The 23,737-nt window shown below is 42.7% G+C and overlaps 1 protein-coding gene across 1 annotated transcript in view; it reads left to right on the forward strand.

Moving 5' to 3' along the window:
- The window catches only part of EVA1A (eva-1 homolog A, regulator of programmed cell death), a 356,598-nt gene extending 353,371 nt beyond the window's left edge, over window positions 1-3,227 (forward strand). Inside the window, exon 9 of the mRNA XM_040427455.1 lies at window positions 890-3,227. Within this exon, the coding sequence (XP_040283389.1) occupies window positions 890-1,260 (371 nt within the window). The 3' untranslated portion in view covers window positions 1,261-3,227. The remainder of the gene's footprint in view (window positions 1-889) is intronic.
- Window positions 3,228-23,737: the final 20,510 nt, after the last annotated feature.

A 23,737-nucleotide genomic window follows, 5' to 3' on the forward strand; every position in this document is an offset into this window, starting at 1 on the left:
CATAGTGCATAGATTTAGGTTAATGATCTAATGCTCTTAAAGGGAGTGCTTTCGGGCCAAATATTTTAGTCAATTAAAATGAATCCGTTCATTGTTGAATTTTAGCCAGATCGACAGATGATATAATGTATATAGAGACAGCCTCCTGTTGATGCCAGATGTTTGGAAATGTGCAATCAATTTTCTTCAAAATGTCTGATTCTCTTTGTGCCCCAGGAGCTATCCACCGGCTTATCTCCTTCTATATACTGTAGTAAAAGATGCATACTCAGTAAAGTGAAATGTTAGATGAATGTCGGCCAAAACCAATGATTTTGGGAGGACTAGATGACCATGTAATGGATTTGGGACCTCACAACTTATCCATGACAGCAGATGTTGTTGGAAAGAAGGATTGGACATGTTGAATTTCAACCTGGCTGATAGTTTTTGTTTTCATGGGAGCCGCGCTGTTGCCAGAGTTGGGACACATGCCTGTATGGTGGAGCCGAGCGTACATGTGAATAAGGAGTCGGAAGGAATAGCTGTTGGCCAAATGAGTCTTAGGACGAAAACTTTCAGAAATGTTGGCCCACCATAGACAATCATCCAACTGCATGTGGCAACTAGATCACGCTATACATCATCTCCTACGACCCAGACCAAAAGAAAAACAGAAATTGTGCGGTTCTGATGTTTTTGCATAGCTTTCTTTCTTGTGCACATTTTTGTAGTATGTAGCTCTATATATAAGAGAAAACCGTGAAAGCTGTAGCTATTTGATTTCTTATTGTGCCCTGAGACAGTTTAAAAAAAATTGCACAATGGTGGAAAAAAAAAGTCCTTAATTATAAATGGTTTCTTGTTTTTTGTTCCCTCTCTCTGACACATCTTTCTGATTTATTTGCAGAAAATCCGGAGAGAGCTGCATTGTATTTCGTATCTGGAGTGTGCATTGGCCTGATTCTGACACTAGTGGCTTTAGTAATGAGGATATCCTGTCAGACAGACTGTAAGAGGTCCAGAGTGAAGAAGAACCCCAGGAAACAGGAGAGCGACAGTGACACCAGCGACAGTGATGATGACTCGGACACCACCTCCGACCTTTCTGCCAGGAGGCACAGACGCTTTGAGAGGACTTTAAATATGAACGTTTTTACGTCTGCAGAGGAACTTGAGAGAGCACAAAGGCTTGAAGAAAGAGAGCGCATCATTCGAGAGATTTGGATGAATGGACAGCCAGACATCCCAGGAACAAGGAGCCTTAACCGTTATTATTAGGAATTCTTCTGTTCTCAGAACAAACTGAAATTAACAATGGGAAACTTGTATTTTTTGAGAGACAGGAACAGGAAATGCAGAGGAAGCTATTATTTATGAGTGCAAGCTGAGCAGTTCCTCAGTGTTTAGAAAAACAAAAACTTGACAATTATTCCTGTTGTCCGAGAGGATTAACAGTAGGCCACTACCGCTATTCCTGTTGCCCGAGAGGATTGACAGAAGACCACTGGCTATGTCATAGTCTTCATTGACACACTAGTGGTGTTGTCTGAGGCTGGTCCTTGATGACTCTCCATGTTCTCTGTTCGGGGTTACATTACCAGCAAGGACTATGGAACAATACAATGCAAGACTTTCTTACAACTATTTGGGGCATTTTTCATTTCGAGAGAAAAACCAGACAGACAATTTACGTTTCTTGCAGACATAAAATCCTCTTGGTGATTGGTCTGTCATATTTAATAGGTGTATGAAACCTTACAGTTTTTTTGCAGCATTTAAAACTGACACCTCAGGGATGAAGTAGTCTTGTAATTTCATAAGCTTTCCAAGGTCAATGTATGGTATTCCTAGCAGAGCTGGATTTAAAATTTAGGAGCTTTAAAGCAACTGCAGACATGGTTGGAGTTGATGCAGGCAGTCAAAAGCTCAAACTAAAACTGCTCATTCATGTTTGATCAAAGTTGATCGAGCTTGCTGATTTTAATGGGATTGGCCAAACTAAATGGGGACTTCTCAACAGCAGATGTCATGGGGGAAAATTAGACTAGACTAGTTGGATTTCAATGTACCCAATCTGTTGTTTCCCCAGAATACTCACTGCCAAATGTGTCTGTCAGTATCTTATTCACCTTTACCAATTGAAATAAAGGCATTTATGGTCAAGTTGGAAGAGAGAACTGTTGGCTGAATGACCATTTGGCCAACACCTATTTAATGTATATTTACCGCTTAAAGGATTAGATCCATAGAGATCAGGTGAGAATCTAAACTCTTGAGATCCCCATCAGTCCTAAGAATGCTGGACCTTTCACTGTTTTCTTTCCCTTCAGGGCAGCGCTCCCAGGCACCTGCTATGTAGGGGTCTGCAGCAAAGCCACATTCATATGTTGTTGCATTCATACAAGTGGATCCTGGGATGAATTAGTCAGAATGGGTCTAACCCAACCTCAGCTTGACAAGCTTAGAGCATGTTCATCTAGATCTCCAGTGAATGCTGGACCATTCACTGTTTATTGTATCTACAGAGAAGCCCTCCTAGGCATCTGCTATGTAGGGGCCTACAGGAAAATTACATTCAGATATTCTTGACAGTACAATAACACCAAGGGCTGCCTCCAGGGGGATGTGGGTCCTAGGGTGAATTAGTTAGATGGATCTAACCCAACCCCAGCTTGGCAAGCTTAGAGCATGTTACCTAGATCTGTATGGACAATCCATAGAGATCAGGCGAGAATCCACTCTCTGGAACCCCCATCAAACCTAAAAATGCTATACCCAACAAAGTTTTTTCCTGCAGAACAGTGATCATGGACATCTGCTTAGTAGGGATCTGCAGGTCAACCACATTCAGATACTCTTGAAACTACAATAATACCCAGGGATGGCTCCGGGTGGATGTGGGTCCTAGGGTGAATTAGTCAGATTGGTCTAACCCAACCCTAAACCTAAAGCATGTTCACCTAGATTTCTATGGATAATCCATAGAGATCTAGGTGAGAATCCAACCTTTGGAACCCCCATCAATCCTAAGAATGCTGGACCCTTACTGTTATTTTCCTGCAGAGCAGCCCTCCCAGGTAACTTCACAAGATAGAAACCGCGCTGCTCCTCAATAAGTACTCTTTTGACTATTCCAGCAGATGCAGACCTTCGATAATGCACCAATTCACTGTTTCAGTGCTTTACAATCCAATATTGCTAATTTCTCCTAAAAGACTCGTTTCTCCTATAAATGTTAGGACGAAAGGAGCAAAACAATAGTGAAGCAACGCAAAGGACGTTCTTTATCAGATTTTTATTATACTCACTAGTGTTGAGTGCGAATATCGCAACTTCGAGAATTCGCGAATATTTCGAATATAGGGCTATATATTCGTTATAGCGAATATTCGTCATTTTTTTACAATCTGAACACACGATTCTTCCCTGTTTCTTGCTTGTGGGCCAATGAGTCATTGGCCCACAAGCAACTTAAGCAGGGAGGAATCATGACTTTAGATGGAAAAAATGACGAATATTCTAAAAAACAAATATATAGCACTATATTGAATATATTAGTTTTTTAGAATATGGGTCTTTTTTTTTTTCAATTTGTACAGTTGTTCCACTTCAGCATACTCCTCCCCGACAAGCGATCCATCACCATGGGATTGCCTGGGGGTTAGAATATACCATCGGATCTGAGTTTTCACAATCTCACTGAGATCGTGAAAACTCAGATCAGATGGTATATTCTAACCCCCAGGCAAGCGCCGCCGTCACCATGGGAACGCCTGGGGGTTAGAATATACCATCGGATCTGAGTTTTCACGATCTCACTGAGATCGTGAAAACTCAGATCCGATAGAATATTCTAACCCCCCAGGCGTTCCCATGGTGACAGGGACACTTGTTGGGGAGGAGTATGCCGAAGAGGAACAACTATACAGATTTAAAAAAAAAGACGAATATTCTAAAAAACTATTATATTCGATATAGTGCTAGATATTAGTTTTTTAGAATATTCGTAATATTCTAAAACAAGAATATATAGCAATATAGCGAATATAAAAAAAAAATAATAATATAGAGCAATTTAGCTAATATAGTGCCATAATCATTTTTTCAAATATGAACTTCAGATGAGAAAAAAATTACAAATGTTAGACAATGAAGATTATAGCACTATATTAGCTAAATTGCTCTACATTTGTTTTTTAGAATATTCGCTATACTGCAATATATTCTTGTTTTAGAAAAACTAATATAGCACTATATTAGCTATATTGCTCTATATATTATATTTTTTAGAATATTCGTCATTTTTTTCCATCTGAAGTCATGATTCCTCCCTGCTTAAGTTGCTTGACAAGCAACTTAAAGAGGACCTTTCACTAGATTAAAAAATCTAAACTAAGTATGCAGACATGTAGAGCGGCGCCCAGGGATCCCCCTGCACTTACTGTTATACCTGGGCGCCGCTCCGTTCTCCTGTTATAGCCTCCGGTATCTTCATAGTTAGGCTCCACCCAGGGAAACCTGCCGGCGTCTCTTTCTCCCAGGCTGTAGCGCTGGCCAATCGCAGCGCTCAGCTCATAGCCTGAGAGTTTATTTTTTTCTCTCAGGCTATGAGCTGAGCGCTGCGATTGGCCAGCGCTACAGCATGGGAGAAGGAGACGCCGGCAGGTTCCCCTGGGTGGAGCCTAACATGTTACGCCTATGATTCTTTTAATCCTGTGAGTATAATAAAAATCTGATAAAGAACGTCCTTTGCGGTGATTCACTATTGTTTTGCTACTTTCCTCCTAACATTTATAGGAGAAACAAGTCTTTTAGGAGAAATTAGCAATATTGGATTGTGAGGCACTGAAACAGTGAATTCGTGCATTATCGAAGGTCTGCATCTGGAATAGTCGAAAGAGTACCTATTGAGGAGCAGCGTGGTTTCTATCTTGTAAAGTGAACAAGGATTGACAATTTGGAACTTGTTATTTGTGTTGACCTCCCAGGTAACTGCTCGACAACGACAACCACATTCAGGTACTCTTGACACTACAATAATAGCCAGGGCTGGCTCCAGGTAGATGTGGGTCCTAGGGTGAATTAGTCAGAGTGCGTCTAACCCAACCTCAGTTTAACAAGCTTAGAGCATGATTACCTAGATCTCTATGGACAATCCAAGCTGTGAAGGCCCTGGCAACAGCCCAGGTTTCCCTAGAGCTGACCTTTTTCTTTGACCATACCTCATTTTCGGGAAAATCAATGGGAAAAGAAATATATGAAACATTAATTCTAGATTATATGGATTGTTTTATAAATGTGGGACAAATACATATTATATACATGTAATAAGGGATGAATCAGAGGAAAGGATTTCACTGGTCAGCATTATACCATCTCGCCACTCTACATATCTTTCCTAGTGTTTGACTCTCCTAACAATAAATGGGGAAAATGAAAACTGGAAAAGTATGATATTCTCCTTTGCAAAGAAATGTAATATTTAATTATGCTCCTGAATCTGCATGGAGTGATCCTTTAAGATACAACATCTAATGGGGTGACAAGTCAGTCACCTTCCAAGCATACAGTACAGACCAAAAGTTTGGACACACCTTCTCATTCAAAGAGTTTTCTTTATTTTCATGACTATGAAAATTGTAGATTCACACTGAAGGCATCAAAACTATGAATTAACACATATGGAATTATATACATAACAAACAAGTGTGAAGCAACTGAAAATATGTCATATTCTAGGTTCTTCAAAGTAGCCACCTTTTGCTTTGATTACTGCTTTGCACACTCTTGGCATTCTCTTGATGAGCTTCAAGAGGTAGTCCCCTGAAATGGTTTTCACTTCACAGGTGTGCCCTGTCAGGTTTAATAAGTGGGATTTCTTGCCTTATAAATGGGGTTGGGACCATCAGTTGCATTGAGGAGAAGTCAGGTGGATACACAGCTGATAGTCCTACTGAATAGACTGTTAGAATTTGTATTATGGCAAGAAAAAAGCAGCTAAGTAAAGAAAAACGAGTGGCCATCATTACTTTAAGATATGAAGGTCAGTCAGTCAGCCGAAAAATTGGGAAAACTTTGAAAGTAAGGGCTATTTGACCATGAAGGAGAGTGATGGGGTGCTGCGCCAGATGACCTGGCCTCCACAGTCAACGGACCTGAACCCAATCGAGATGGTTTGGGGTGAGCTGGACCGCAGAGTGAAGGCAAAAGGGCCAACAAGTGCTAAGCATCTCTGGGAACTCCTTCAAGACTGTTGGAAGACCATTTCAGGTGACTACCTCTTGAAGCTCATCAAGAGAATGCCAAGAGTGTGCAAAGCAGTAATCAAAGCAAAAGGTGGCTACTTTGAAGAACCTAGAATATGACATATTTTCAGTTGTTTCACACTTGTTTTTATGTATATAATTCCACATGTGTTAATTCATAGTTTTGATGCCTTCATAGTCATGAAAATAAAGAAAACTCTTTGAATGAGAAGGTGTGTCCAAACTTTTGGTCTGTACTGTATGTCCATATCTAAACACCATTTTTATTGTATCCATAAATATAATGTATAAGAGGGAGTATAGTGCATAACCTGTCTTGTAGTGATCCTGAATTACAGCCTTTATTATACTCCAGAGCTGCATTCTCAATTCTGCAGGCTTCAGTGCTGAACTGTTTTAACATTCCTTGGTGGCTCAATGTGGCTCTAGGTTTGCATTGTGAGAAGTGTGGTCTGTACACTAGGCGTTGTGCAGTGATCTGCAGGAAAACAAACTGTCCCATTATATAAGCACCGCTAAGGCCAAGTTCACACTTCAGTTGTTAGTCAGCGAATGTGAGCCAAAACCAGATGCAGGTCAGAAAAACACAGAACAGGTGCAGATCTTTCCATTATACTTGTCTCTGAGTAGGCTTTACTACTGGTTTTGGCTTACAATAACTGATGGAAATAACTGACCAAATAACTGAAGTGTGAATTCAGCCTAAGGCTACTTCCACACTAGCGGCAGCATGTCGTAGTTTTATTCCGGACGCCTCTCGACATGTTTGTTGTGCTGCCGCTGGAACTCCGGCCCTCCCCCATTTTAGTCAAAGGGGCAGGAGCGGACCTCTGGCGGCACGCGTGCACTAGCGGCAGCAGGGATCCGGCAGGCTGTTCACCCGCTGGAACAGCCTGCCGGAGAAGGCTGCCGCTAGTGTGAAAGTAGCTTAAGCTGGATGTGTCTGACAACAAACATGTCGACTGTTTCTACTAACCGCCAGCAGAACTTTGGTTCAGTGCAAGATATGTAATGTAATGTATGTACACAGTGACTTTGCCAACAGAATAGTGAGAGCAGCTCTGGAGTATGAGTATAATACAGTATGTAACTCAGGATCAGTACAGGATAGCTAATGTATTGTTTACAAGTGACTCCACCAGCAGAATAGCGAGTGCAGCTCTGGAGTATAATACAAGCAGTAACTGTGGATCAGTACAAAATAAGTAATGTCTGCACAAACTTGTTTAATATTTTATACAGATTATAGCTATATATTCACACAATGTAGAATTGCGCTTTGCGACCAATAAAAGAAAATAGGGTCATGTTGCTGCACACATGTTGCCATGACCGTGACTCGACAGTCTCAAAAATCAAAACCTGGTGAAATTCTTGAGACTGTCGTAAAACTATTACAAGTTGCGGGTAGCAACACGGCCCAGTTTCCTTTCATTATTAGAGATGCAGGCAGTGCTACAACGTAATCTATATTGGGCAGACTAGATGGGCCAAATGGTTCCTATCTGCCGACACATTTTATATGTGTGTAGTGGCCAAAGTTGCCTGCTAGCCCTATCCTTAAGGGTAGCTATGAAGCCAGTCATTCTTCTACCAAGGAATGCCACTCGGTCTATTTGTCAGAGTTCTTAAACCAGCAAAGCAAATACAAGTACCTGAGCAAAAGCAAAATTTCAGCCTTCAAGCACATTACGAAATTTCCAATAACAATTTGCTTATGTAAATGCTGTCATCCTGGAGATCCCCTACTGTTCTCCCCTAGGCTTCAGCTGAAGCCTGTGCTGACCTAAGCAGTACTCGCTGAGTTATGATGTCGCCGTGGTCAGCATTGGCTTCATCTGTGAACTGGTATAAGAAAATACGGTAGGTACTTTCAGAAATGGAGGCATTAATGTAAATTAGAATGACTAGAGCTCTGTAGGACTGGCCATATGCTGAATTGCCAAGAATTTCTCGTTAAATTCCAAATTATAAATCCAACTCTGTTAATATTCAGTAGGTGAAATGAAGTTCTCCCTGTGACTTGTACAGAGTGGTGACCCTGCCCTACAAGCGACGTGTCAGATAATAACAACCTCAGAGAGGTTGAACATTTTTTTTTAAATATATATATATATATATATAGAAGTATTTTTGGAAATGCTGCACATCATGTGCCTTATTGAGTATCTGTTTGTCTAGCTATGTTTCCTTAATGAATGGCATTGTGCAGTTTTTTTTATATATTTTATTAAAGGCACAAAACACACATTTGTATGTGTAAAAATGGAAAGACCAAAAGTGATTGAAAGACAAAGCAAATAAAAACAATAACTTTTTTCTAGTTAGTTACTCAGTGATAAAACACATGTATTGTTAGGTGGTGCTCACTTGTTGACATGGTCAGAACCACAATCTGCTTGGAATGAGCAAAGCTGGGATGCAGAGTCTTGGCGATTCTTGGGTGTTCATCCTTTGCCCTTCTCGTCGCTGCTGGAATTCCTTAGGTCAGAGGCGGCTCTAGACTTTGTGAGGCCTTAGGCGAAACTCGAACATGAGGCCCCCATGAAGATTGTTGGGATGCTCGTGATCTCCCTTCCGGCGCCCCGGCTCAGTCTTCAAGAAATAAGCCGTGTCAACCACCGCACGGAGCGGTGGTGTGGTCAACACTCCCACTCCATGTATCTCTATGGAAGACTCAGAGATACACAAGTGCTGTATGTGCGGCTCTCCCATAGATACATGGAGGGGGAGTGTTGACCACTGCTCTGGGCACAAAGAGATCCGGAGTACCATACAGGAAATCGTGCAGGATCCCATCGTCCAGACCCCCCAATCAGAAACTTATCTCCTATCCTTTGGATAGGGGATTTAGTTTCCTATCCCGGAGTACCCCTTTAATATGCAGTGACATCACAGTAAAGGGTTAAAGGGAACCTGTCACCAAAAAAATCGCCTATTAAGCTGTTAAGAGTACCTTATAGTGCTACATAGTTGTGTTCTATAGCACTTTTTCGTCCTTTTCCTGCATTTATCGTCACTGAGAAATCGATGTTTTAATCAGCCGCTGCCCCGTGTTTCAAGTCAGGCTTGAAGTCAAGGGGGCAGCGGCCTAGAAGTCTCCAATCCTGCTTTTCCGGCCTCTCGCTGCCTTGATTGACACGCCGCATCTCAGTGCCAGGACCGCGCTCTCAGCCCGCATGCGCAGTAAAGGGCTGCTGTAACGCGATCCCGGCTCCGGCTCGTACACTCAGCCGGCTTCAGTCTCACTACTGCGCATGCGCCCGCCAGCCTTACATACTCGCGCTCTGTATGCGCAGGAAGAGAAGATGCCGGGCGTGGGCACGAGTATGTAAGGCTGGCGGGCGCATGCGCAGTAGTGATCCCTGATTGAGCCAAAAAGGGTTGCAAGGCAAACCCAGAAAGCTACCATAAAAAGAAACAGCACTATCTTTCTACATAGAGCGCGCAGCCACCCGCTGCGACTTCCTGACCCCGGGTATAATGGAGGCAGGCGTGGCTCTTGACACCCTCGTGACAACTGCCCCATTAAGTAATTTGCCCCCACACTGCCCCACATTATGTAATTTGCCCCCCACACTGCCCCCATTAAGTAATTTGTCCGCCACACTGCCCCCCATTAAGTAATTTGCCCCCACACCGCCCCACATTATGTAATTTGCCCCCCACACTGCCCCACATTAAGTAATTTGCCCCCCACCTTGTACTTGTTCCGCTGAACTGCTAGGCTTCTGCGCGGGCATGAGTTCAGTCACTTCAGAGCGCAACCCTGTCCTGCGGCGCGTAATCCCGCGAGACCCGTGACCTCCCGCGGCGCAGGACGGGATTGCACTCCGAAGTGCAATCCTAGCAGATCTGCGGAATAAGTACAAGGGGGGTGGGGAATAGCATTCGGGGCACTGGACAAAACATCTGGAGCTCAAGCCTCTAATGTTTTGACCTAACAACGCCCCTGATTGTACTTGCGGCGGTGTCGGGTGGCAGCCAGATCGAGGCCCCCACCAGTGTGAGGCCTTAGGCGGCGGCCTAAGTGGCCTAATGGAAGAGCCGCCTCTGCCTTAGGTAACAGTTCCCAGAGTTGTCATCGACTGGTGGTTTGAGAGCTGATAAAAGAAAGATGTAGCCGGGGTCGCTAAAGGATTAGTCAGAGGATGGTGGTGATGTAGTCAGAAACTGGTCAAGTCTTTATCAGGTGTGGGACAACAAGTACCAACGATATTATAAGCGGGTAATCAGACAGTCCATGGTCAACACTTGAAATATCCTGCAACAAACAGTATGCCACCAGGTTAGCTAACTAATAACTAGTGAGGATGCTAGAACATGAAACAATCAAGTAGCTCACCTATCTGTTGATTGGTCAGACAGCCAAGCAGTCTTACTGGTCAGGCGGCTGCCTTCTGAGAGCATGCACCCGTTGACATCCCCATCAGTCCTGCCATGGTTCTCACTGCATCAGTGGACGTACGGTGTTGGAGCACAGAGGGGTAAATATCTGACATATGAAAAATAGAGTACTCTTGAAAGTGTAAAGCCTTAGATGGAGAACAACATGACTATTACCAAGCTGCTTGTCCCCTCCTCTGCTACCTGGTCACTAAGGTAGCCACATGGCATCCACGCTGAAACCGCCCCCCATTGTTTTCACTGGGAGTCTGTGCCACTAGGTAATTTGTGGTTTTCCAGACCACACAAAATATGGACAAGTTTATTCTTTGCATGGCTTCCATGAGGACATTACGGGAAACTGCACTGGGAGCCTGGCTGTGGTTTAGCCCCATTTAATTGGGGCTAGACCATAAGCAGGTCCACATTATTGAAATTGAAAAACCATGGCAGAAAGGATGCACTATTGAGAGATGCACTATTCTTGACCAGTGGGGTTATTACACTCCTCAACATTGAAATTGCAACACCAGAAAGGAAAATCCATAAGGTTATGCAAATTGAGGTAATAGTAGAGGTCTATAATATCTGCAGGTGATCAAATTTTCAAGCACCTAGCTCAAATGTGTGGCATGTAGGAGGGGCATAAAAGCCAGATTGAAAGGAAACATTTTTAGCCACCTGAAACCTCAAAAATTGAATCAAGTCGTGTGGATTGATTGTGTGATGCCTCAACCTGCCAGTCATCTCCACTTGTGACAAACAGAGGGACAGAATCCTTGAACTGAGTGACCTTGGTTTATCACTCTGCAGATCACTACGTGTCTAGGCCGAGATTTCAGCACTGTTCAATGCTGTGTGTCCTTGTGGTTGGGAGAACAACGACAAGTTGGAATGACAGCAAGAGGTGCACAGAGGAAAACCTCTACATGGACGGGAAAACCTCTACATGGATGGGTTGTCTGATTGGAGGAATGGTGCATAATTAATTCTGTACTGAAAGTAAAATTAGACGTTACATCACGAGTCTAGGGCGGCAAACAGTTTCTGCACAAATCATCAGAAGGTGTTTGCATGACATTGGGCTTCGAGACGTTCAGCTACAGGTGTTCAACTGACATCACACGACCGCTCTCAAAGGATATCATGGTGCATGATGCATGGTGCGATGAGTCCCACTTTTGTCACGGATGCAATGATAGCTAGAGTTTGGTCTGGAAACCCGGTGGGCAATGCCATGAAGGGTCCTTCAAACCAGTCCTACTCCTGGGATAATGGTGTGGGGTGGTATAATGTACGGTAGCCGGACCCCTCCAGTCTTCATTTCAGATAATAGCCTTACATTGATTTGGTTGTGGAACCAGTGGTAGGCCATTTCTCCAGTGTCCCAGGGGCTGTTTTTCAATAGGACAAAGCCATGCAGCATGTTCCTCATGGTACTATGAGCAGCCTGCCTGGCGTGAACATGCTGCCATGATCTGCAGCGTCTCATGTCCTGTCTCCCATCGAGCACATCTGGCATGTCTTTGGTTGGCAATTACAAAGGGAGCTGCCAGCAGTGGATCTTGATGATATGTGTGCCCAAGTGCATTCAGCATGGTAGATCATTCCTCAGACTACCATTGATACCCTCTTTGATACATACCAAGTGTGTAAGTGCATGTATTTCTGCACATGGTGCTCATACTAGATACTAAATAAATGTAATGTTTTCAATATTTTATTTCCTTTTTATTATTTGAATATCATTAACATATCCATTGATTCTGCTATTGTCATAATTACTCAACTTTTCCTTCTTGGTGTTGCAGTTTCAATGTTGCAGAGTGTATAATTTACAACTTCACAACCATAGACTAATAGATGTAACCATTAAACGATTCTGGACATTTTTGGCATATCCAAAGGATATCTTGAGAAAGGGATCTCTCCATTTACTTCAATATGAGTTCTGCAAATAGCCAAGTAAGTGCGCCACCTGTCCATTCACAGGGCCCTTTGTCTTGAGGTACATGTGGGTCAGAGAGGTAGGACTTTTACTTTTCTGGACATGCCATAAATGTTCAGACAGGAATATTCCTTTAAAAGGGTTCTTTGGGCCTTTCAAAAGATAGTTTGGTCAATACTTACCAGTCCGTCACACCACTGATGCTGCTGTCTCCATTGTGCTCTTACTGTCTGTAGGCTCTTCCTCTCAGATCCTGACCGGATATGTTCCCGAGTCTGCCTGTTCAGCTGCATATATGGTATATGCAGCTGAATGGGAAGACTCGGGAACACATCCTGTTGGGACCTGAGCAGAAGAGCCCCAAGCCAGTGTGAGTGCAGTAGAGACAGCAGGATCAAACAGATGGATAGGTGCTGACCGAACTATCTTTCCTATGCAGGACAGAAGATGCCTGGATTTTATGAAAACCCAGTAGAACCTATTTAAGTCCTTCATTATCGCACTTCACTAGGAATATTGGAATTACCCTTTCAGTGCTGTACATCACCTTGTTTGAACACCCTCACTCCACTGTTGGAACTAACAGGAATATTTACATAGTTAATTACATAGTTACAAAGTTAATACGGTTGATAAAAGACATAAGTCCAACCAAGGAATAGGTGGGGACGCGAATCCCAGAAGGAAGTAAAACTCAGATTTCTACACGTTTTCATAAGCATTAATGTCATTTACTTTTAAGAATTCATCTAAACCATTTTTAAAACTGTCCACTGTTCCTGCTGTGACCACGTCCTGAGGAAGTCTATTCCACAGATTCACAGTTCTTACAGTAAAGAAACTTTGACGCTTCTGGAGACTGAACTTTTTCTTCTCCAGTCGGAGACAGTGCCCCCTTGTCTTTTGAGGGTATTTTACATTGAACAGTTTTTCACCATATTTTTTGTATAGCCCATTTATATATTTATAAAGTAGCAAACAGCGGCTACACCCACCAATCGGTTTTGGATAAGAGGTGCTCACCTCTAGAGGCCTCACCCCAGGCCTATATAGAGAGAGAATATTTGTATGGAAATAAGAGGGGCACTCTCTACATACGGGATCACACACAGTCTGTATATTATAAGATTCGATATTTATTATCCTCACTATAATTTATTAAAATGGTAAACTGTTACCCAACCATAAAACACTTCAATTAATCATAAAATACAATTCTAAAATTAATCCACTATACACAACTCCTCCTTAGATTCAAGGAAAGTAAGTCCTTAGATTTGCAGCACTATATTTCTCTGGAAGGGCTATTCAATATATAGCATAATGATACAATTCTCATTTGAGGTGCAATAGTGTAATCAGTTGATGAGAGCAGTCCATACAGCTTTGTGTATCTTATTCCTGTTGTGTTCCGATATCACCATACAGTCAATTCAACCTTGCTGCTCAGTTGAGCTGCGCTAGGTGTATCAGCCAGACGGCTATGTATTGTTTAGTCCGGAGCTACAAGTAAATGTCTCTTACCAGACTCTCGATGTGCCACTCGCCCGCCTCCCAGTAGTCGGTCGTCTCTTACCGGCCTCCCGCTTCACGGCGTTCTCCTCTGCCCTGCTCCTCCTCACCCTTCACACGGCGTCCCGCGTGGTGGTGAAGCAAGCGTCGGCGCAGCGTCTCACGTGATGCGGAAGAGGCGTTCCTTACCGGTCAGCTGGTTATGCTTGCCGGAGGTCCTGGTCGGGCTGAGGCAATTCCTAGACAGGCCTGTCGTTATTGGTCAAGTGTCCTTTGCGTGCACATCAGTTGATTAAGCTCACTTGCTGGGACCAAACGCGTTTCGGGGACAACCCCTTCCTCAGTGGATATCAGTAGTGAGCTTTAATGCTTCTCTTTTATAGGCAGATGCCTGTCAATCAACTTTACTGGTGGTTCATATCCAAAATCCGGACTGGAATCCTTATTGATAGTCTTTCTTATATAGTGCTGCAATGTTGTATATGCATACTATCCTCCTCACATATTACAATTATAAAATAGAAAATCAGATCTGTTAAAACACTATGATAATACATAAATAGTTAAAATGCAAATCCTGTTACTAAAATATACAGACAGGTCATTGGGGCAACTCATTATTTGTGGCTAATAAAACAATATAAATGACAATCTACTTATTGGGATAGGAAAGTTTGGTGGGGGGTGTTATTGTTATTCCACTTCTTAGGTGATATTCATACATATATCTCATATCAAGACATGGAGTTAGTATATCTAAGTCCAGGAAAAGGCTCGAGTGTCGAGTGGGGTGTAGATGGAATAGGAGAAGGGGGCATGCAGGGAGAGGAGATCGGGGTGTCAATAACAAGACCATACTCCGATGTCCCATCCCCAACAGGCCCCCCCCCCCCCCCCTCACAAAAAGCCAAATAGCTCCAACTCAGCATTCAAACCTCCCGGCATCATAGTTTCAAATTCAAAAATACGTCTCGACTCCTGTCTGGACATATGTGCGATATGGTTTCCCCCTCTCCAGGGTCTCTTGACTTTCTCAATGGCTGTAAACATTAATCCTGAGGGGTCACAGCCATGTACCAATTTAAAATGTTTGGAGAGGGAGTGTGCCTCATAGCCCTTTTTTATATTGGCTATATGTTCCGATACTCTCTTTTTGAGAGTCCTCTTTGTCCTCCCTATGTACTGCTTATTACATCCGCATTGCAGCAGGTATATCACATCCATTGTATCACAGGTGAGGCAGTCCCTAATATTTAAAGTAAATGAATTGATGGTGGACTGTATCTTTTCTCTCTTTCTTGGGAACTTAGTAATTTTGCAGTTGGCACATCTCCCACATCTAAAAAACCCTTTTGTGGACAACCAATTCCCTCCCCCCTTTTTCATTATGGGGTTCTTAACTGTCGGCGCCACTTTTCCCGCTAAATTTGTGGCTTTGGTGTATACTATACTTGGAGTGTCACGGAGATGGGGTCCTATCGTTTTATCCTTTAACAGGTGGTTCCAGTGCCTTTTGACAATTTTTTCTACAGTGCGGTATTGGGAATTGAATGGTAGGATGAGTTTAGGAGTATCGTCATCTGCAGTGACCTTCTTATTTGAGAAGAACTCTTTCCTCTCCATTTTCCTCACTTTTTCAAGGGACCCATCAATAACTTTTAGTGGATATTCCCTTTCTATCAGTCGATTCTTTAACAATTCAGCTTCCTGTTCAAATTTTTCTTCCACTGTGCAGTTTCGCTTTAGTCTTCTAAACTGACTTGTGGGTATATTAGTTAGCCACCGTGGTAGGTGGCAGCTTGAAAACCTAATAAAGCTATTTTTGGAAACTGGTTTAAAGTGGGTACTGCAGGTCAATCTATTCCCATCAACTTTAATGTCAAGATCTAAGAACTCCACTTCCTTAGAACTCACAATTGGGGAAAATACTAAATTCCTATCATTCTCATTCATCTGTTTTAGGAAACAATCCAACTCCTCTCTTGTGTCCTCCCAGACAAACAGAATGTCGTCTATGAATCGACGCCATAGCACCAGACCCGCCCCCAGCCTGGGCTGGATGGTTTCCAATTCCCATTGTGCCAGAAACAAATTGGCATAGCTGGGGGCGAATCTGGTGCCCATAGCGGTACCTGTTCGCTGGAGGTAAAATTCTCGCTCAAAGGCAAAATAGTTGTGTGAGAGGATATAACGGACTCCCCTCAGTAGGTACGACAGTTGGTCTCTATGTATGTTACCATTCCTGGAGAGTTGTTTGTCAAGGGCGTCAATTCCCGCACTATGGTCAATCACTGTATATAGTGAACCCACATCCAGTGTCCCCAAGATCCATCCCTCTTTCCATTCCATTTCCTCAAGTGTCTTCACTACATCCGTGGTGTCACGAATATATGATGTCACTGGAGATGAGATTAGGGCAATTCAACAACTACAGACAAATGAAGAGATTACCATCAGACCAGCCGACAAAGGTGGTGCGGTGGTAATTCTAAATACAGAGGATTATTTACAGGAGTGTAGGAGGCAACTTAGTGATATGGGGACATATGAGAAATTAAAAGGAGACCCAACAGAGAGATTCTATGATGAACTAAGGGACTACTGTGAGGAGGGGATGGATGCGGGATATCTATTGGAACAGGAGGTTAGGTTTATAACTGAAACAGAGAAAAGGATACCCATGTTCTATTGTGTCCCCAAGATCCATAAAAATCTGGAGTCCCCACCTGGGCGACCAATAGTGTCCGGAATCAATTCCATTTCATGCAATTTGTCACAATATATAGACAAATGGCTGCAACCATACGTGAAAATGACACCATCATATATTCGTGACACCACGGATGTAGTGAAGACACTTGAGGAAATGGAATGGAAAGAGGGATGGATCTTGGGGACACTGGATGTGGGTTCACTATATACAGTGATTGACCATAGTGCGGGAATTGACGCCCTTGACAAACAACTCTCCAGGAATGGTAACATACATAGAGACCAACTGTCGTACCTACTGAGGGGAGTCCGTTATATCCTCTCACACAACTATTTTGCCTTTGAGCGAGAATTTTACCTCCAGCGAACAGGTACCGCTATGGGCACCAGATTCGCCCCCAGCTATGCCAATTTGTTTCTGGCACAATGGGAATTGGAAACCATCCAGCCCAGGCTGGGGGCGGGTCTGGTGCTATGGCGTCGATTCATAGACGACATTCTGTTTGTCTGGGAGGACACAAGAGAGGAGTTGGATTGTTTCCTAAAACAGATGAATGAGAATGATAGGAATTTAGTATTTTCCCCAATTGTGAGTTCTAAGGAAGTGGAGTTCTTAGATCTTGACATTAAAGTTGATGGGAATAGATTGACCTGCAGTACCCACTTTAAACCAGTTTCCAAAAATAGCTTTATTAGGTTTTCAAGCTGCCACCTACCACGGTGGCTAACTAATATACCCACAAGTCAGTTTAGAAGACTAAAGCGAAACTGCACAGTGGAAGAAAAATTTGAACAGGAAGCTGAATTGTTAAAGAATCGACTGATAGAAAGGGAATATCCACTAAAAGTTATTGATGGGTCCCTTGAAAAAGTGAGGAAAATGGAGAGGAAAGAGTTCTTCTCAAATAAGAAGGTCACTGCAGATGACGATACTCCTAAACTCATCCTACCATTCAATTCCCAATACCGCACTGTAGAAAAAATTGTCAAAAGGCACTGGAACCACCTGTTAAAGGATAAAACGATAGGACCCCATCTCCGTGACACTCCAAGTATAGTATACACCAAAGCCACAAATTTAGCGGGAAAAGTGGCGCCGACAGTTAAGAACCCCATAATGAAAAAAGGGGGGAGGGAATTGGTTGTCCACAAAAGGGTTTTTTAGATGTGGGAGATGTGCCAACTGCAAAATTACTAAGTTCCCAAGAAAGAGAGAAAAGATACAGTCCACCATCAATTCATTTACTTTAAATATTAGGGACTGCCTCACCTGTGATACAATGGATGTGATATACCTGCTGCAATGCGGATGTAATAAGCAGTACATAGGGAGGACAAAGAGGACTCTCAAAAAGAGAGTATCGGAACATATAGCCAATATAAAAAAGGGCTATGAGGCACACTCCCTCTCCAAACATTTTAAATTGGTACATGGCTGTGACCCCTCAGGATTAATGTTTACAGCCATTGAGAAAGTCAAGAGACCCTGGAGAGGGGGAAACCATATCGCACATATGTCCAGACAGGAGTCGAGACGTATTTTTGAATTTGAAACTATGATGCCGGGAGGTTTGAATGCTGAGTTGGAGCTATTTGGCTTTTTGTGAGGGGGGGGGGGGGGGGCCTGTTGGGGATGGGACATCGGAGTATGGTCTTGTTATTGACACCCCGATCTCCTCTCCCTGCATGCCCCCTTCTCCTATTCCATCTACACCCCACTCGACACTCGAGCCTTTTCCTGGACTTAGATATACTAACTCCATGTCTTGATATGAGATATATGTATGAATATCACCTAAGAAGTGGAATAACAATAACACCCCCCACCAAACTTTCCTATCCCAATAAGTAGATTGTCATTTATATTGTTTTATTAGCCACAAATAATGAGTTGCCCCAATGACCTGTCTGTATATTTTAGTAACAGGATTTGCATTTTAACTATTTATGTATTATCATAGTGTTTTAACAGATCTGATTTTCTATTTTATAATTGTAATATGTGAGGAGGATAGTATGCATATACAACATTGCAGCACTATATAAGAAAGACTATCAATAAGGATTCCAGTCCGGATTTTGGATATGAACCACCAGTAAAGTTGATTGACAGGCATCTGCCTATAAAAGAGAAGCATTAAAGCTCACTACTGATATCCACTGAGGAAGGGGTTGTCCCCGAAACGCGTTTGGTCCCAGCAAGTGAGCTTAATCAACTGATGTGCACGCAAAGGACACTTGACCAATAACGACAGGCCTGTCTAGGAATTGCCTCAGCCCGACCAGGACCTCCGGCAAGCATAACCAGCTGACCGGTAAGGAACGCCTCTTCCGCATCACGTGAGACGCTGCGCCGACGCTTGCTTCACCACCACGCGGGACGCCGTGTGAAGGGTGAGGAGGAGCAGGGCAGAGGAGAACGCCGTGAAGCGGGAGGCCGGTAAGAGACGACCGACTACTGGGAGGCGGGCGAGTGGCACATCGAGAGTCTGGTAAGAGACATTTACTTGTAGCTCCGGACTAAACAATACATAGCCGTCTGGCTGATACACCTAGCGCAGCTCAACTGAGCAGCAAGGTTGAATTGACTGTATGGTGATATCGGAACACAACAGGAATAAGATACACAAAGCTGTATGGACTGCTCTCATCAACTGATTACACTATTGCACCTCAAATGAGAATTGTATCATTATGCTATATATTGAATAGCCCTTCCAGAGAAATATAGTGCTGCAAATCTAAGGACTTACTTTCCTTGAATCTAAGGAGGAGTTGTGTATAGTGGATTAATTTTAGAATTGTATTTTATGATTAATTGAAGTGTTTTATGGTTGGGTAACAGTTTACCATTTTAATAAATTATAGTGAGGATAATAAATATCGAATCTTATAATATACAGACTGTGTGTGATCCCGTATGTAGAGAGTGCCCCTCTTATTTCCATACAAATATTCTCTCCATTTATATATTTGTATAGGTTAATCATGTCCCCCCTTAGATGTCTCTTCTCAAGACTAAATAAATTCAATTCTTTTAATCTTTCTTCATAACTAAGACCCTCCAGGCCCCTTATCAGTTTAGTTGCTCTCCTCTGTACTTTTTCCAGCTGCAGTGCATCCTTTCTATGGACTGGTGCCCAGAACTGAACTGCATATTACAGATGAGGCAGCCCCAACGCTTTTTAAAGTGGTAGTATTACATCCCTGCCCCGCGAGTCCATGCCTCGTTTAATGCATGACAATATCCTGGTGGCCTTAGAAGCAGCTGATTGACATTGTATGCTGTTATTTAATCTACGATCTACAAGGACACCCAAATCCTTCTCCATAAGTGACTCTCCCCGTGTTACATCCCCTAGGACATATGAAGCACAGAGATTATTACTACCAAGATGCAGAACTTTACATTTATCCACATTGAACCTCATTTGCCAAGTTGACGCCCAATCACTCAGAGTGTTCAAGTCAGCTTGTAGTTTATGGACATCTTCCATGGACTGCACAGTACCACACAGCTTAGTGTCATCTGCAAAAATAGAAATGGTGCTATTAATCCTATCCTCGATATCATTAATAAATAAATTAAATAATAGAGGACCCAGCACTGAACCTTGGGGTACACCACTTATAACCCCGGACCATTCTGAATAGGAATCATTGACCACAACTCTGGACACGGTCTTTCAGCCAGTATTCAATCCAATTGCAAACTATACTTTACAAGCCTATAGACCTTACTTTACCTATTAAACGTCTATGACGGACAGTATCAAAAGCCGTAGCAAAATCCAGAAACACTACATCCACAGCCGCCCCTCTGTCCAGGCTACTACTCACCTCCTCATAAAAACAAATCAGGTTAGTCTGACAACTTCTGTCCTTGGTAAACCCATGTTGGTTATAGAAACATAGAAACATAGAATGTGTCGGCAGATAAGAACCATTTGGCCCATCTAGTCTGCCCAATATACTGAATACTATGAATAGCCCTTGGCCCTATCTTATATGAAGGATGGCCCTATGCCTATCCCATGCATGCCTAAACTCCTTTACTGTATTTGTTATCACTTATAATATTATTTACAGTCACATTCTCCTCTATATAGTCCCTTAAGAGTCCTTCAAACATTTTTCCCACAACAGAAGTTAAACTAACTGGTCTATAATTCTTAGAGAACATCAGATATTTTGCAGGAATTGCTTAGATTATCATCAAGAGAATGTTTAAATACATAGATGTTGTTAAAAGCAGACAACCCGTAAGTTTGAATCTTTTTCTTTGCAGGTGTTGCAGGGTAATCGTGACCCTCACATTGCATTTAGTTGTTTGTGTCAACCTATACCAAACGTTCAGCAGAATTCTGAACTTAGCTTTGACCGTGAATAGAGAATCAACTCTAAAATGGTACCAGATATTTACAGACTTCTGTTTCATGATGAAGGCAGAGGATCAGGAAGACCGATGAGCATTGTTTGTAACATAAAGAGATATTGGGTAAAGAACAAACTGGACCAGTTGAAGCAGAAGCTTCCAGGAAGTGAACTTGACAGCTCTCAGAGGTGGCTATTGTGCTCGTGTGACGTGTTCATAGTCTGGAGGACACATGGGCTTTGTGTAATGTACAATGCTGGAACCGCACGTCATGGATATAGAGATGTAAGAAGTTCTCTCTTCTCAATGATTGCTTTTGTGCACATCAAACAGGCCTTTTTCCATTATGGTGACCCAGGTGTTCTCAGAGTCTAGTAATGCCCCTGATATATACTGTATACAAACACATATGCACATATTCATATATAAATCCATACATAAACATGCCATTCAATATCAAATGTTTCCAAGCCCTGATCTTCCTAGCATAAGGTGGAGCTGACAGACTTGCTGTACCTTCACAGCTTGCTTTGGGCTCAGGTGGTGAGGGAAGGGCTTTACCTACAGATGAAGAGGTTTTGGAAAATTGCAGGAAAAACATAATAAAACTGCAACATGATCGAGCACCATGCAGGTGAACAAAGTAGGCACCAAACAGGTTGCACATAGTGGAGGCTGGCCTTCGAAATACTTACAGGTCTAAAATCAGAGCCATATTCTCAATGCAGGTATTACCCTTGTGATGGCATTCCTGGTACAGTATTGTTAAGACTCCTTCACACATGGCAACTAAGTAGGCAATTATTGGGAACCAACTGTTCCTTCCCGATTGTCCTCTGCATGAGGATGAGCGATCACTACTTTGATAACTTGTTCCCATACAGATTCATTGTTTCTTTGCAGCAGATCCATGTTTACACAGGACAATCTGCTGCCCAGGAATGATTTTGGTGTCCACATCAACAATGCCTTCACCAAATGATCGAATGTCTGCTTGTTCATTGGGTAATCTGCGGCACCTTTACATGGGCCAATTATCAGAAAGGAGCCAAAAATCTTCTGGTGTAAAGTGTTCTTTAGGCATTATAGCATTATGACCTTTATGGTTTACTTGTTTGTGTAGCTTTGAACCAGCTACACAAACTCCCCTCCTCCTAGCTACATTTTTGACTGCTTCTATAGGTGTCGCACTTGAGATACGCTTATGGCAAACAAATAGCCAGTATAGCAGGGACCTACAAGGGAAGAGCCAGGAGGAGGAGGGGAATGGTAGTTGTGGCACTGATAAGAGTGGTGGTGTTTCACAGTGGCTGTCCTCACGTTAACATTCCCCGGGGCAGTGCAGTGAATGGAAGGTGCACCCTTTCTTCCCTGGACCCTTTGGGGTTCCTGTCTGGTGCCGTCTTTGATGTTAGGTAGATTGCAATATTTACCTCCTTAGCATGGGGTTAACTGTTTAGCATTAAATTAACTCTTTGCAGTGATCCTCTGGGTCACTGCAAAATTACTTGCCAATGTATGAATCATCAGGGGCAGACTTTACCACCACAGGGGATTGAAGCCCCAGATATAAAAAAAAAAAATAGAAAAAAGATAACTAAAATGGCAGACATCCCTCCTGTGCAGAAAAAAAAGTGGTGTCCGGAGTTTGTCCGCGGCTGAACACCTGGAAAGAAGAAGAGCTCGTCCCGCCCATCCTCCCAGTATTTTGTCCAATTAGTTCCAAAAAAAAAAGTCCAATTAGGTCCAAAAAAGGTACATATGGGATATTAGGGAAATCTCACATCATATATAGATGTTTTGATCCACTAAGAGACCTCCCTCAGTAGTATGAGCCTGTTGTGTACCCGCTGGACCCATGGCACCACTCACATCGATTGGAGTGCATGTGTCACTACACTCCTAGAGGGGTATTGGTCACTCAGCTGAAGGGAGGGAAACAGTGATTTATTAACTGGAAATTTAATTTATTATTTATTGAACTGGTAGATGTTTTTTTTTTACGAGGAGTTTAATTTTAAGAAAGTATGTTTTATTTAATCCTTAATAATGGGCCGCAGCCATTATTTTACCATATTGAGTGTAAAATTGTCATTATAATTATATTCATTTATTTATTATTATACATGGCGTATACGACACCATGAGTGGTTACCGGCATTGCTTTGAGTGGACCTACATGGACGATACTGTGTATGCAGTTTGGGATTTTATATGCTTTGAAACAAGTGTTCGTCTGTAAGTATAATATATTATTTTAATATACGGAGGTTGCGATCCCTTGATATCCAACAGGACACTACTGTGGAGGAGAGACGCCAACTCGTGTAACTTGATGGTCCTTTTTCCATGTCTGGAAGGAGGATTGGTTCTGTGCTGGAACTAAGGAGGCTCGGTTAGCAGTGAATAGCAGCGCGGTCCTTCTATAAGTACTTTGGACCTACATGTGTCGTCACCTTTCTACGGAATAAATAATCCTATAGGTTTCCAAATCTTCCTCATCCATCTCAGTGGGGATGTGATACATGACATATCTGGGGGGAAAACACTGCAATG

The sequence above is a fragment of the Bufo bufo genome, chromosome 4 (assembly GCF_905171765.1).
Source record: "Bufo bufo chromosome 4, aBufBuf1.1, whole genome shotgun sequence".
Classification (NCBI taxonomy): Eukaryota; Metazoa; Chordata; class Amphibia; order Anura; family Bufonidae; genus Bufo; species Bufo bufo.